This window comes from Trachurus japonicus, chromosome 4, assembly GCF_045865225.1.
Source record: "Trachurus japonicus isolate A0001 chromosome 4, Traja_1.0".
Lineage (NCBI taxonomy): Eukaryota > Metazoa > Chordata > Actinopteri > Carangiformes > Carangidae > Trachurus > Trachurus japonicus.
In genome coordinates, this window is record NC_140910.1 from 2007491 (window position 1) to 2023641 (window position 16151).

General features: G+C 42.8%; 1 protein-coding gene across 1 annotated transcript; it reads left to right on the forward strand.

Moving 5' to 3' along the window:
• The first annotated feature begins 2688 nt into the window (after positions 1-2688).
• Positions 2689-15795, forward strand: usp46 (ubiquitin specific peptidase 46). Its single transcript, XM_085773271.1, has 9 exons — positions 2689-3070; positions 5411-5491; positions 5838-6051; positions 10144-10382; positions 10793-10869; positions 10968-11051; positions 11130-11327; positions 13118-13196; positions 13306-15795. Exons 1-9 carry the CDS (start codon positions 3035-3037, stop codon positions 13405-13407), a joined length of 1110 nt encoding a protein of 369 aa, XP_085629397.1. The 5' UTR covers positions 2689-3034; the 3' UTR covers positions 13408-15795.
• Positions 15796-16151: the final 356 nt, after the last annotated feature.

Genomic DNA, 16151 nt, shown 5'->3' on the forward strand with positions numbered 1-16151 from the left:
AAGTGTATGTGTGCACAAAAGCTGAAGACTGCATATTCAAACAAAAGATGCACACCTGCAGGTCCCTTCATAAACCACAATCATTTTGGGAATGTGCACAAGTCACTCAACCTCATATCCCACCCTCTATACACCCACTTTCAACCATCAATGGTCAATGCAATGAGTCGCGACTCATATAAATGATGCTGCTGATAATTTGGAGGAGGTCCATGGCATGCTGTACAACTGAACAAACATTGAACAAACTTTAAAATATGTCTGGAGAGGATGATCATGTGACTAGTCCCCCACCCCCAAGTAAAAATTTCAAATGGTGCATTCATTTTTCAGAAAACATAGTGTGTGATAAGAAATGTACCCTTAAACATTCCTCAGTAGAAAAGCCAACACGTTAAGGCTTGCACTATGACTCACGTTTTATTTCCAGTCATCACAATCCACCTCAGTCTGTGTGCACCATACTGGTACAGTGACAAAGAAAAGTTTCCCTGCTGCCAGTAAATTCCTCTAAAACAGCCTTAATAGACCGTTATAGCCCCAGTGTTTCAGAAGCCTGAGCCAAATGTCACCAGGCTGCAGAAAATCAGACTCAGAGAGTTGTGTTCTCATACAGAAACGATGCATAATTCATTTCCTCCTCTTTGTAGCAGCTGAACGACAGGAAGGCCATCAGTGCTTTTAGTAGATCAGCCAGCCTCATTTACTGGAAATATTTCCCGAGCTCAATTTTTTTCCCCCTCTCTCTGTGTTTGTCTGTCTGTGTATGATGCACGTGCACCCACATGAAAGTCTAAACATTCGTTCCAACTTCTGATCTCCAGCGAGGCGAGCAGAGAGGGTCCTCTGAGGTCCACCTACGGGCTGGAGAAAAAGAAAAAAACAACACAAAAGTCCTGTCAACTCCATCCAAACATGAAAAAGGAAAACACACAGAGGATGAGAGAGATTAAAACTCCAAACAGCAGACTGAGCTCACCTACCCTTTGTTCATCTGAAGCCTCCTGTCAACACATTAGATGTAAAACCTGAAAATAAAAAAATATTTGATCTCAGGAACAAGGCTGGGAATAGACTCTCAGATGCACAGACATGCTGCTTTTTTCCTTTTTTGGTTTCAGGATGTGAATGAACATGCATCACATATACATATAGTTTTTCACATTAAGTAGCCTACATTTTCCATATGCTGCATTAAAGACAATACAAGCAGAGCGAGTCAGGAAAAGGCCAGCTATATTCACAGTGTCCCTTCAATCCTATTAATACTGACCAGACTGAAATAGAATGTAAGTCTGGGAACATTTTGTATGTTGAGCACACAAGCTGCCACTATGGTCAATTGTTTCCCACTCAATCAAAAGTGTTTAAAAATAAACCTATGGGAACGTATCAATCAACAAAATCTCTCAATAAAGACCCGGTACATACCAAAGGCCTGATCAACAATGAAACCCCAAACTGGCAACGCTGTTATTCTGTTTTTCCGTGAATACTTTTATTCTTCTCTGTCTTCCCATTCCTTTTGAAGAATGTTTATCATAATTATTTGTTGTTTTCCTTTCTTTTTGTTCGCATGCTAAGGAGATAATTGTCAGGGGATTGTTGTGAAAGCAGCATCAAAGCCAGTGATGAATAGGAGCGTCCTGAGGGTCCAGGAGTCCTGCAGAGCTCTGCACACAGGACACTTAACTGTTTAATCCCCTCCCTCTTTGTTGACCAGCTTTGGTCAAATTAAGGGATTTAGTTTGCAAAATGTTAAGGATGGTAAACACTTGTGCAAATGATTAACTTTCATCAGAGTGTAACGGTTTGTCTGATAATCTTTTCTTTTTCTCTTCTATGCCAGAGGTCTAGAGTGTTGGTCAAGACAGATTAGTTTGGGTCTGTTTTTGTGCGTCTGTGTCTGTTTTTGACTTTGTGTATAGCCTATTTGTTTTCTTCTTTTGGTGTTCTGTTGCCTGTTTGGTACATGAGTGTTTGGATGTCTGGTGTGTTTGTGGGGATACTATCTAGATGGGGGGATTGGGTTCACAACTTTTGTAAGAAATGCTTAACCATTGATGTCAATGTTTTTTGATATGGAAAAATTATGAATAAAGTTGTAAAAAATAATAATAATCTTTTCTTTCTTTCTTTTCAATTCACTTCAGTTATTAATTTCAGTACAGTGCAGCTGCTTCTGGTGTGTCAAGTGAAGTTTTTTTCTGTGTTGTTTATCATTGTGCAAGAATCTAATTTGATGTTAGACAATATTCTATCGATTAAATTAATCAAAACATATTGAAAATAGAACTGCCTACTGCAAAATAATAAATCAGTGATGACATCTCTATGAAATTCAACAAAATGGCAGTATAAATAGATGAATAGCGTTTCATTACCAAATTACATTTATTTTGTATTTATTTCTGTATTTATTTATATTCTTATGTCATTTTCCCCTTTATACATTACATCTGTAGTGATTTGCATAAAGCCTACATCTCTTTAAATGCCTTTCAGATAAATCAACTACATTTCCCGAAAGCCACCGCTTCAACTAGTTTCCGGTGATTGGTTGCAGCTCAGCGAAGCTTTGCCGTGCAGGTCTGCGTGTGGCTCTGCGGCGCTGTCAATCACACGAACACGACCCGAACCAATCAGCTCGGGAGTTTCCTCGGCGGTGGGCGGGGCCTCGGCGCCACCGCACACATCAGGTTAGTCTCCCCGCTGGTTGCTAACAACCTGCTGCCTGCAACTTCGTCTGTCCGCCGCTCGCTCACTCACTCATGCATCGGCGGTTTCCAGCCACCGTGTGTCCGAGCTGTGTGTGAGGATGCAGCGGTGTGGACGCTGAGCTGGGCCCGGTGCTGGCTGCATGCTGCCCCGCTGTCCGCTGCCCCGCTGCCCCGCTGCTGCCTGCTGCTGACGCCTGGGGCTGCAGTCTGGCCTCCAGCCGCGGCTGCGAATTCACTTCATTTCTCAGCGTCGCCCTGTTCTGAAATCATGTTTATTTTATAAAGATGGCGGTGAGGGGGACACTGTGAACTAAATGACTGTCAGAAACATCGCCTCCATTTGTAATATGGTGAGTAGTCGCTGCTTGCGTGCGCGCCTGTGTGTGTGTGTGTGTGTGTGTGTGTGTTGCAGTCGATGTGCCTGCAGCCTCTTGTGTTGAACCTGGTGTATGAGGATATTCATGAGTGAGTCCCTCCTCCTCCCCTCTCCTCCCCTCCCGGACACACTGTGCAAGCTCCGGGCTCTTTCTAGCAAGGATGCACCGTGGCCTCTTAACTGTCTGGTCTGGTCTGGTCCGGTCCGGTCCCGGTGCAGGGACAGGCCTGCACCCCAGACCTGTGTCGTACAGCCCCTCCTCCTCGCGGCTCCGTGCTGCAGCCTGCAGAGGTGACACACACAGTCCAGTGTGCATTTTGTGTAGATGTGGCCCGATGATTGACAGGTGAATGGAGCAGCTTGTTGTGGTTGCATAATGCCTGTGTGGTGCTGCAGAGGAACTGGTTGCATCCCGGTCGCAGAGAGCAAGTAAAGGGATCTGCACTAATCTGTGTTTACGTTGCGTTCAGGGGCCCAGTGGGGATGAGGCGGGATGGATGGACTTGAACGGCCTATGCTTAATGCCACCGGCCTTCACTTTATTAAGCAGGGGCACTAATGTCAGTGCTGCTGGGAGCTTTAATGACACTGACCTGCTCCACCGTGTCAGTGCAGAAGCAGCTACATGTCAGAGCAGCTGAGTCAAGTGTCAATGAGTGGGCTGTGATTGTCTGAGTGGTGAACATACATACAGGCAGAACAAACACTGAGTGACATCCTCTGTCTCCACTATATATGAACATTGCAATCAAGGCTGCAGCAGCTACCTCAGTCCACCTGCTGATTACGTCTTCATTAATGAATTCACTGTTTCTGTAAAGCCAGGAAATATGGAAAAAAATGTCAGGTTTTATTTTCTGACAGCACAAAATGTGTACATGTGGAGAAGCAAAATGTGAAATCTGTCATGTAAACTTAACTTGCACATCATAGTTACTTAGTTTGATTCGCGGGTCCAACCAACAATGCAGAACCCAAACAGAAATGACTCTTCATCACAGAGACTCGGGTTCAACTCCAGCCCTTTGAAAAAACAAATCAAACTGATGTTTAAGAAGCTGTGACCAGTTGAACTGTTTTCAAGGTCGATATTACAAATTGAGAGTCAGAATGGTTCTTAATTGGTCAGTTAATAGGTTTTTAAAGTGATTGTAGCAACTCTAGATGTATAGATTTTATAATATTGATTTAATGCAGCATGATGAGATAGATAGATAGATAGATAGATAGATAGATAGATAGATAGATAGATAGATAGATAGATAGATAGATAGATAGATTCCCTCTCTCTCTGCCTCTCCATTTTCTCTCTCTCTCAACTATCCTATCAATGAATGCCCAAAAAATATATATAAATGAATAAATAACAGATATTTATTTGTAGATTTATAGATATGATTGTACTGACTGGGCGTCAAATCACAACAAAGAGGAAATTAACTTCTTCTAAAAGGTGCTGCTGAAAGTTTCCTGCTGTCGACCATGATGATGATGATTATGATGATGATACCAAGCCAGAGACAACAGTGAGTGGGAGTCATGACTCAAAGCTCAAAGCCTCCTCTGCTCTGCCACAGTCACAGTTCAGATGGCTTATATACGATTTCCCATAAGGCGTGTGTGTGTTTGCATGTGTGTGTGCGTGCGTGCGTGCGTGCGTGCGTGCGTGTTCAGATGGCTTATATTATACGATTTCCCATAAGGTGTGTGTCTGCGTGTCTGCCTGCTGCAGCATCTCCGACTGGAAGCAGTGCATCAGACAAAGAGGCTTTCAAAGTCTGCTTTGACAGAGAGAAATCAGAGTCATTGAACGTCTCATTCTTCCTCAAACTGAATTGTGTCCTGTGTTCGCTCCACAAAGCTGCGCTTGATGTTGCAGCTCTGAGCCCTGACAGGTGAAAGGCCCCTGACAGGAGATAAGTGGACGTCCCAGAGATCAGGAGCAGCTCTTGACTTCTTACATGGCGTTTGCCTATTTAGACGGTATCCTGTTTCTGTTTGGGTAGGAAGTTTTCTCTGCTAAAAAAAAAAACAGAGGAATCCAGATGAGCAGGATTTTGTACTTTCGCTGTGAAGCTGAGACTTTGATATGGAGCCATGTTTACCAGAAAGAGCCTTCTCCTCTCACTGGCTCCAGGTGCCAGTTTGAGCCGGTATAGAAAAGTTTCCATAGTAATTTGGTTATAAATACATTTACTGAGCAAATTCAAATTCTCAGCCGTATGCCTCTCCATAAAGACAAATATGCAAACTGTAATCTGAGATGAAGGTGTTGATAAAAAAAAAACAATGTTCTCCTGTTCTGTCCTCCCAGGGCACCAATGCCTCTGCTCTGGAGAAAGACATCGGCCCGGAGCAGTTTCCGATCAATGAGCACTACTTTGGATTGGTCAATGTGAGTATCGCTAAATCCTCTCGCACATTAACAAAGGTCATTGCCAATAAACACTGGTGTCCTGTTTCAAAACAAAGTGCCCACGGGACCTGCTGAGTCATGTCCTCTGCTGGACGACAGCTGCTGCTGCTGCTGCTGCTGCTGGTAACTGTTGTTTGTGAGGCTGCCGGCCTGTGTGGGGATGTTCTGTGTCCTGACAGAATATTTACATAAAGTTTCTCAACACCTGCCGAGATGCAGCGTCCGTCAGATGAGGAAAGGAAAAAAAAGGAGCACGCAGGTACCGGTGATGGGACTGAAACCTCTCTCTCTCTCTCTCCTCCTCCTCCTCCTTCTTCTTCCTCAGTTTGGAAACACATGCTACTGTAACTCCGTGCTCCAGGCGCTCTACTTCTGCCGGCCGTTTCGAGAGAACGTGCTGGCCTACAAAGCCCAGCAGAAGAAGAAGGAGAACCTGCTCACATGCCTGGCCGACCTGTTCCACTCCATCGCCACGCAGAAGAAGAAAGTCGGCGTCATCCCGCCCAAGAAGTTCATCTCCCGCCTGCGGAAGGAGAACGGTGAGAGTCGGGTCGGCTGGAGCTCAGGGTTTACTTCAGTAGCTCTAGTGATGAGATGAAATGTTTGTCCACGGTGGGCCGACGTTTCAGCCTCCCTGCACTCAGCTGAGACGTCAACATGAAAAAGTTCACATATGAAAAGTAAAATCTAACTAAAATCACCCTGTAGAGTGCAGCCCATGTAGGTATTGTCCTTATCACAGCAGCCTAGGCTCAATCTTGACTTACAGCCCTTTGCTGAATGTCATCCCTGTCTCTCTCTCCCCTGATTTCCTGTCTTTCATAGTGTCCTATCATTATAAAAGGAATCAAAAGCCCAAAAATATCTTTAAAAAAAACTAAAAACATATAGTACTTACAGGATGAAATAATATATACAGTACATATAGGAGTAAACTGATTAGTGATTAGTGAGTTAACAGGCTTCTTATAAATTAAAGGAGAACTCCAGTCATTTTTGAACCCTAAATCGTTGTCCTGATGGTCACTCAGTTTTGGGGGGGAGCAAAAAACGCGACTAAAATTGATGCAGGCAAACCGGAGTTACACCATGGTTAACCAGTGCTAGGGATAGCGACAATGCTAAACTATGGGGGCAATTCTTTCAATCACAACAAACACTCAAAAAACAATCAAATATCTATGGTACATGACTGGAATCCTTACGAGACACCACTGAACTCATATAGTGTACAGTATAAACAGTATAAACTTTGTGTTTTTGCATGTAATCACTCACCTCAGACAGCCGAACTCTGAAACATCCTGGAAAGACATTACTATCCGATCGCAGAGCGCCTTCTTCCTGCCACAGAAACAAACTTTTTCATTGTTGTGATGATTTCTTTACAAAAATAAACGGTCGGAGATATTATGGACATTACCACTGCACTGCTCCACCGTTTATTTTTGTCCAAACCACTAACTGACACATCTCCAAACCCCAGTTACTGTATACAGAGCCTGTTGTGGCAGAAAATTATTTATTTATTTATTTTAAACAATATATTTATTAACATTTTCTTACTTACACTTGCATTTACATACATGTAGTTATATCGAATATGTAGATTTGTGCTCCATTAACAAAGGCACCTGTTATGGTACAGGTGTTGTAAACAGAACAAAACCAAATTACAAACAAACAATACACATCACAAACATCCACTTCACAGTCATAAAACATTTTATGCATAATTTAAGGGCTTAATATAATTGCGGGTATTTGATCCCATTAATCCTGTTATAAGGTTTACATGACTACTTATTCCTCTTCATTGTCATTTGCTAAATCGGTACCATTAACAAACACATTAATTATGTATGTCACTCTTTCCAAAGGAAAGGTTGTCAACATAGAAAATGACTTTTACTCTAGATACAAGAAAATAATTCAGCGTGAAAGAGAAATTATTTGACATCTAGTTAAACTATCTCAGTATCCTGTCAACTCTAAATCCTGATTGGCCACACTGGTGCTCTTCCTGCTATCCCCCTTTTTAAATATTGTCCCATGTCCCATCAGCCCTCTTGTTTTTGCTCCTCTCTACACACATGTTCAGAAACAGAGTGCCCTTGGCTCTGATGTGGTCAGAGTAGTGGAGGTGAAGGACAGGTGCATGTTGGTGGTAAGGTCATTCAGAGTGGAGCTGACAGAGAGGCTGACTGTTCTCTGCTGTCCATATTGAGGAAGCTCTTTATGTGAATGAACAATGCCATCTCTGTTGGGAGCCAGCTTTGGTCAGCTGCCTCCGTCCCTCACCCCCCAACACACACTTCTCAGTTTTCACCTTTCACACACGGATCCGTCAAAACCGGAGCGCGTGTTGATGCTGATATCATCACCTTTGAGTTTGTCCATATCTTAAAGGGACATTGTGTAACTTCTCCTATTATCTATTCATGAAAATCGATTATTCCGTTCAAAAGTCTGTTTTTCATTAATCATTAATCCCCCCATCAACAAACTGAAGTGTTCCTTTCAGCTCTGAATTTGCCGTTCATATCATTCATATCTACATGGAGCGGGTAAGCTCGGTGCTGGCTGCCATGTCGTGTCGCCATGTTTTTACGTTCAGTGGCAGCGTGACGGTAGGAAACCACGGAAACTCAGCGGAGACACCGGAGCTGTCGGCTCAGGTCGAGGTGGCGTCTGTGAAAAGTCACCGTGGTAACGCAGTGAGGAGGAATGGAGCGTTACACTGATGCTGCATTCACCTGCAGTCGGGCAGACGGCCGTCGGTAACAAACCAGATGTCATTTTAGTCACAGAAGTGGAGAGAAAGCCGGTAAAACGTGGGTCAGGTAAACAATACGACATCGCCATGACAACATATTGTCACGTGTATTGTTTTGCCTCGTGCTGACGGACCACTTGTTGACATAGAGGCTTGTTTATGCCGTTATGTGCAGCGGCTGTCGTCCGTCTGCCCATTTTCACGTGAATGCAGCATGAAAAATACGATTGAGTTGCTTGCGATATACAACCACAACGCTAGATGGGAGGAATTCCTACACAATGTACCTTTAATGCAGAGCAGAAATTCTCAGTAAAATATTATCTCATTAAAAGAAGCACAGATGCAGCTGGTGCATGAACCCACTGCTTTCCTGATCTGATTCCATTCAACACAGATGTTTGAGGACATCAGTAATGTTTACACTGCACATCCTGCACATGGCTTTGCTTTGGTCCACACATCCTCTTTCTAGACCTGTGGCTTCAGCGCAGTCGGGTCGGCCATGTTTTGTCTCTCTGTGTGACCAGGTCTCGTCACAGGAGAAGGTTTGTCAGGCGAGACTAATGGGTTCAGACCTTCACACATCAACAGGAGGCTCTACAGACTAAACATAGTAACAAGGATTAAAAATTCTGACAGCATGCCTGGGCCAAGATCTAATAATGCTGGGTGTCTCTTTGTGCGCATTTGGCCGTTTTATCTTATAAAGTAAAATTGTGTTTGTACCATCACGTGTTTTATTTTTGATAAAACTGGTGTTCAAGAAAGTATTGTTAGAAATCATAATAAAATTCAAAGTTGGCATCAGTTCGGATATGAAAAAGTGTAAGTAACATAGTTTGTCAGTGAGCAGTTCATATTGTTACTCACACGTGTGTATGACAGGCAAATAACACCTGTCTACATTAGGCGTGTTTGCTCAGTGCACAGTTTGAAGTCGTGAACTGAAAAATAAATAATGGAAACACGTGTTTTTCTGGGCGGAAAAACTCACAAAAGTCACATGAGATTGTTTTTCAGACTCTTAGACTTAGAGATATTCCCAAAGGAAGTATCCAGTAGCGCACATAATATGATATGATATAATGTAATGTAATGTAATATAATATAATATAATATAATATAATATAATATAATATAATATAATATAAGGGCATAGTGGAGCAAAATAAAACAGAGATAAGAAAAGTAAGAAAAATATACAAACTAAATACATCCACATAAATTATGTAAATCATTATGTTACGAGATAAAATACTTCTATTTCTTCAATAGAAGAAACCGTGCCAAATTAAATGTGTATAATGTATAACCCTTCAACAGAGTGAAATGAAAACGCTGTTTCACATTCAGGTGGTGTCTTTCTCACTTCACGTGAAAATCCAACACCATGCTTTCTTGGAACAATGTCGTCTAATTGGAGCCTATTTAGATGTTCCGTGGAAACACAATATTCACAGTTGTGATTTGTCGACTAATTAAAAAAAATTGCCTCTAAAATTGAAAACTGTAATGGAAAAGGCGGCAAATGTCATCTCTCTGTTCTCAGGTCTTACATAAGATGTTAATGGACACTGTTCAGAATAATATACGAAATCAAAAAAATGACTTTATATGCTGTATCTAGTGGCAACACAGGGTCAGCAGGGGAAATGGAGAGCTGCTCACTCAAGCAAAATGTAGCAAAAACCTCAAATACAACAAATCCTAAAATGTCAGCGAGTATTATAGTTTAACATGGAGCCGTGCTGAACTGGGTTCAGAATGACCAGATGATCACTGATACATTAAATGGCTGTTTGTGAGGAAACGTCGTCACCTCCTTCACGCTGCCTCTTGCGTCTCCCTCCAGATCTGTTCGATAACTACATGCAGCAGGACGCTCACGAGTTCCTCAACTACCTGCTGAACACGGTGGCCGACATCCTGCAGGAGGAGAAGAAGCAGGAGAAGCAGAACGGACGCCTCAAGAACAACGGCACCGCCGTCACCGCGGAGACCGAGGCGGAGAACAAGACGGAGCCCACATGGGTTCACGACATCTTCCAGGGCACACTGACCAATGAGACGCGCTGCCTCAACTGTGAAACGGTATGTGTGTGTGTGTGTGTGAGTCTTCTTCATTAACCTACAGAGGTGTGTTGGAGGGGTCATACACTGTCACATTGTTTCCTGGACGACCGTGAAGGAGGGATTAGCTCTTTGCAGAGATGCTGAGAGATGTGAAAAACCCGATTCTGTGTGACTGCTCACTTTACACGAGGGCTGCCAGGGCGGGGAGCGGGGAGCGGGGAGCGGGTCGGGTCGCCCTGAACAACCCCTGCAAACACCAAGGAGCTGCGCCGGGCAGAGACAAAAGCGTCTCAGTATAATAAGCATTTCAAAAGAACGAGGGATGAGGAGGAGGAGTGGGGAGGGAGGGGGGGTTCTGTCAGAGGTTCTCACAGCAGGCCTTTCCTCACTGACTTGGTCACAGAAACTGACAGTTTCCTCTTCAACAGGTGAGCAGCAAAGATGAGGACTTTCTGGATCTTTCTGTGGATGTGGAGCAGAACACATCAATAACACACTGTCTCAGGTAGTTTGCATTGATTATACGATAAAGCAGGTTTCCCTTTTGACTGTCACCGAACAACCGAATGACCGAGCCTCCTCTGCTCTGCTCTCTCCATCCAGGGACTTCAGTAACACAGAGACTTTGTGCAGCGAGTACAAATACTACTGTGAGACATGCTGCAGCAAACAGGAAGCACAGAAACGGTCAGTACGGCTCAGAGCTCAGCACCACTGTGCTGTGGCCACACACACACACACTCATGTACGTATACTTCTGTGCAGGATGCGTGTGAAGAAGCTTCCCATGATCCTGGCGCTCCACCTGAAGAGGTTTAAGTACATGGAGCAGCTGCACCGCTACACCAAGCTGTCCTACAGGGTGGTGTTCCCCCTGGAGCTGCGCCTGTTCAACACGTCCGGGGACGCAGTCAACCTGGACCGCATGTATGATCTGGTGGCTGTGGTGGTTCACTGTGGCAGGTACAGTACAGTTATTACCAGCCTATATTAAAGTGGCACTCCACCTCCACCTTTCCAACCTGACATTGAGATCTTAAAGAGAGGCTGGAGAATATGTAAAAAGATTTGGGCAGATTGCAATTTCAGTGGTTGCTTTTACCTTTAAAAGGATCGTTCAACATTTTGGCCCATTGCCATCATATATATATTTATTAAATAAAAGGTTTGTTACCTTTAATTGTCGGTGCAAGCTATTTTTAGATCGGCGGAGCAGAGCCGTGAGCTGCTCAGAGCTACGCTATGGAGGCTAATGGGATTTCTTGGTTTCCCTCATCAAACTCATCAAATACACAATCCAACAACTCCAAAACGCTCTGGTGGACAAGTTGTGACCTGCATATTCACCACGCTATGAGATAATAACAGAACACTACGCGACAGAGTTGTTTTCGAGGCGAGAGTTGTTTTGGAGTTGTTGGTTTGTGTATTTGATGAGTTTGATGAGGGAAACCAAGAAATTCCATGAGCCTCCGTAGCGTAGCTGTTTTTAGAGCGGCTCTGCTTCGCCGCTCTAAAAACAGCTTGCACCGACAATTAAAAGTAACAAAACCTTTTAAAAACTATAGGGATTATGGCAATGGGTCAATTTGCCAAAATGTTGAACTATCCCTTTAAATGACTTTGTGTAACAGATGTGTATGGCAGTTGATCATAAAATCACTCAATATGTCACCAGAGACTAATGAATCATATTAATTTGAAATACTGATCTAACTGACAACATTACTGAATATTTGCATTTAAAAAATGTATTTGCAGCCTGCAAATCATGTTTATGTTTTGATTTTGTGTTTTGGCCTGTTGCGCCCAATTGCGAAGGTTGCCAGGTTGGCGCTGAGCTGCAGCCACAAGCATTGTGGATTATGTCTGATGTTATTAACATTAAAAGCGTACCATAGCCACAAAGCTGGAGCAGGGCAGAGGTTAGCATGTGATTATCTGGCAACCTCGAGTCTGGGGATGGGGGGAAGGGGAAACAACGTGCTGCACCTTTAATTTTCACTTAAATGTTTTAAATGATGTGACGTGTGTTGTTGGCTGTACCAAACACTTTCATGTTTCTTCAAATCTGGAGAATATGATTTGATTTGTATCCCGGGGCGTCTGTAACATCACAACACTTGCTCACAAAGCACAACAGTGTTGTGACGCATTTGACCCTCATCAAAACAAATTCCAGTTCTTGTGATTTGGATATTGCATTAGGCCTTATTGTGATTTCAATGATATTTCCGTTAATTGTGCAGCTCTTTAAAATTTCAACAAAAACAAGTGTCACAAAGTGCAGTGTGGTGAACAGGTTGAAAGAGGTCAGTTGTTCAATGAAAGATGAAAGCTAACAGAGTTGTACTGCTGCATTGCACTGTATATTTTTGGCTATAAAATGGTGGTGAGTTCTCTGCACATGTTTGCAATAGAAAAAAAAAAATTGATTATTTGACAGAAGATTGATTGGCAAACATTTTGGTTAAGTGTTTTCAGACATTTTTCTATCAAAATGTTCCAGCTTTTAAATCATTCATATTTAATGTGATTATGACTTGTTTTGGCGTTGGTCTGTTGGACAAAATCAGTCAGTTCATCATTTTATATTCTGACATGTTAAAAAACAAAGAATCAAAAAGTTATCAAAATGAACTGAAATGAAAATGACTGATCTTCAGCATCAGTTGCGTGTCAGTGCTGCAGGCAGCCAGGTGTTGTACAGTGTGTGAACATCCGCATCACTCTCTCTCTCTCTGCTTCCTCAGCGGGCCGAACAGAGGTCATTACATCACCATAGTGAAGAGTCATGGCTTCTGGCTGCTGTTTGACGACGACATCGTGGAGGTGCGTCAGCCTCTCGTCTTTCCGCTCGCTGTTCCTTGACTCATGTGTTTGTACCTTCTTACTGTTGTTTGCTTTGCCACTAAAACACATTTCCACTCGTGTTGTGCAGAAAATTGACGCCCAGGCCATCGAGGAGTTTTATGGGCTTACCTCAGACATCTCCAAGAACTCTGAGTCGGGATACATCCTCTTCTACCAGTCCAGGGAGTGACTGGAACCCGATCACTGACACAGGATGAGACTGCATTTGGAAGAAAACCTCTTTTTTTTTCTTTTTTCTTTTCTTTCTTCCTTATGCAGAAGAGACTCCAAACTCCTGCCATCTCCATCCCACCCTGCTCCCATCCTCCATGTCCGACTTCTTCTGACGTATGTGCCAATCCTCTTTCAGTCCCGGTGTCGCCCTCTGGGTTTTCACCTGTGTCCGTCTGTCCTTCGCTTCTCGTCTTTTCGTCACCTGCATCTGGACTGCACTTTAAAACAAAAGCAAAAATGTTCAACAGCTCGACAGAAAAACAAAACTGGAGTCCGCGTCCACGCCGAGTCCCACGCGCCAGTGGGAGGAGCCTGCTGAGGTGAAGGGTCTGATGCGCATACAGACAACTGTCAGAAATTGTACTATATCATTTATATGTATATACGCTCGTCTTCACCCTCATAATTCCTTTCATTAGGGCTATTTTACCCCCGTCACTGTCCGGTCCTTTTGCTGTGTTCTTGTCCCTGGTGGATGCATGAGAAGTGAATGAAGTTGGAGACAAACACTGTACAAAACGCAGAGAGAGATTTAGAAGCAATATCCGAGCATTAATTGTAAAAATTCAGAATCTTAAAACTACCTAAACGGAGGGACTTGTCAACAGTTTGGAGGTTGTTACGCTGCTGTCGGCTCCTGTTGCCAGGTAACCAGGTATGATCCACTACTTTAACGCTTAATCCAACTGAACACTACAGCTGACAGGAAGCCCTGCCAGACAGATCTCCATTCAAATCAGCTGAATCTGTATAATTTTTTTATTCTGATAGAAAATCCCTATTTATTGAACTGAACATATTTATTACCGTTGTTTGTTATACTGACTGGTTGATATTGAACGTGTCTGTGGCTCTTTTGAGGGCTTTGTATGTTAAGACTCCGACGTTGAAGCTCTCAGTGTGAAGGGCATGGTGTATTTAATACACAACTTCATAGGACAGCTAAAAAAAAAATTGGTTTTAACACTTTAATTTAGTGGTTTGCATGTAAAGTGGAAAAAATAAGACGGATGAATCTTACGCAAGTGAAACATAACCCACAATCTTAATGACTAATCTTTTGATTGACATGACATATTGAAAAAGGTGCAATAAGAGGTGAAGTTATTCAATGTGCAATTTCCCAGTGAGACTTATATATAGGACCTTTTTAAAGCAGTTAGAAGTAGATGTGTTTGTTTTTCGACTGATCTTTTCCCAGTGCTGTGTTTGAGTTCCTGTGATATCACCGCTCGACACGTGCAAACACACACTACCCGCTGGGGTGTCAGGAACTACGTTGTTTCATCCTCCTCTTTTAATAACCTCCCACGTTTTCTCTTGGTTTTTGTCTTTGACTCTGATGACGTAAACTGTGTGTGTGTCATATGTAGCACGTCGGAGCTCCGAATCGCATAGAGGTCAGATTGTTATTTGAAACAACATCCCGTCTTCTGTAGGTGTTTTCCCCAGGGTTTGTTGCCATGCGCTTTTAGAGTAGAGCGACATCAAAGTACTTGTTTTCATGTGAATGACATTCCTATTTGCTGCACATCAGAGCTAATTGCCATTTCAAACGCATCTAAATAAGAGGTGGGAATAGGATTCATTAGTTATCTTAGTTTGTGTGTCCGTACAGGAGAGGCGACGACAGTGAAGCTTGCGGCGCTGAACGCACTTGCTTCTGCTGTCGCCTCCATTTAGTCTGTTGGCGGATGAAGTCACGGGGATTACGTGCCAAACTGGAGTCGATACTGATCTTGTAACCATCTTTAACAAAACATTATTTTCTTTGTAAAGATACAACTGTACATATATATTATGTAGAAAAAACACTTCTGGTAATAGGAAAATATTTTTTTAAAGTGCAGATCTTACAATGTAAAGACGCTCATGGCAAAGATTTTAGATTAACACTGACCATTAATGAAACTGTTAAGAAATACTGTGCTATTTTACAATCACTCAATTACATAATCAATCAGAGTTCTGCAGAGGTCACCATCTGTTCTGTAACTGATATTCTGGGGTCCAACTGAGCCAGGATAGAAAACTGTAGCAGGTATAGTCTGAGATGTTTTAGACTCAGGTGAGAGAACAACGACTCATGCGCTGATCTTCCATGAACACTTATGCACTCGCCCTCACTGGGATGCTCAGTCGTCGCACTTGGTCTCCTGTATCTTACTGTGATAGAGTTCTGCAGAGGAGAGCACAGTGGGCTATGACTCGTGGGAGGGAAGGTAAACTGAAAGTGCACTTTATTAGTGATGAGCTTCGATGCTTTAATATGAAGAAACAGTCTAACACACTCATTTTGAGTTTTTTTTTTTCTTCTGTTCAATAAAATGACTATCAACTAACATTACTGGACTGATCGTTTTTTTTCCCCCTGAAGCTTCCTGTTACTTGATTTAAGACGAGAGGATGAACCGTTATTTACATCAACAACAAAAGCTGGCACAATTGATTCCTTCCTTCATTTTTAGCCACACTAGAAGTATTGATGATTAGTCGTACCGTTACTTAGTCCATCCAACACTTTGGTCCTCACTGAAAGACTTTCAAGACATTTAGAACAGACATTCATGCTTCCCAGAGGATTTTCCTATGACACTGTCTTGTAACTCCACAACACAACATACTAAAGGAAAGAAAAGGAAAAAACTGTTTCAAATTAAGAGTCGACTTCACACCACACGCACCAACATATCTCAATTG

Coding starts and splice junctions, on each gene's coding strand:
- usp46 (XM_085773271.1), top strand. CDS start 3,035: ATGACTGTCAGAAACATCGCCTCCATTTGTAATATG. Junction 10,383..10,792: donor GCTGCCTCAACTGTGAAACG/GTATGTGTGTGT, acceptor CCTCTTCAACAG/GTGAGCAGCAAAGATGAGGA. Junction 10,870..10,967: donor TCAATAACACACTGTCTCAG/GTAGTTTGCATT, acceptor CTCTCCATCCAG/GGACTTCAGTAACACAGAGA.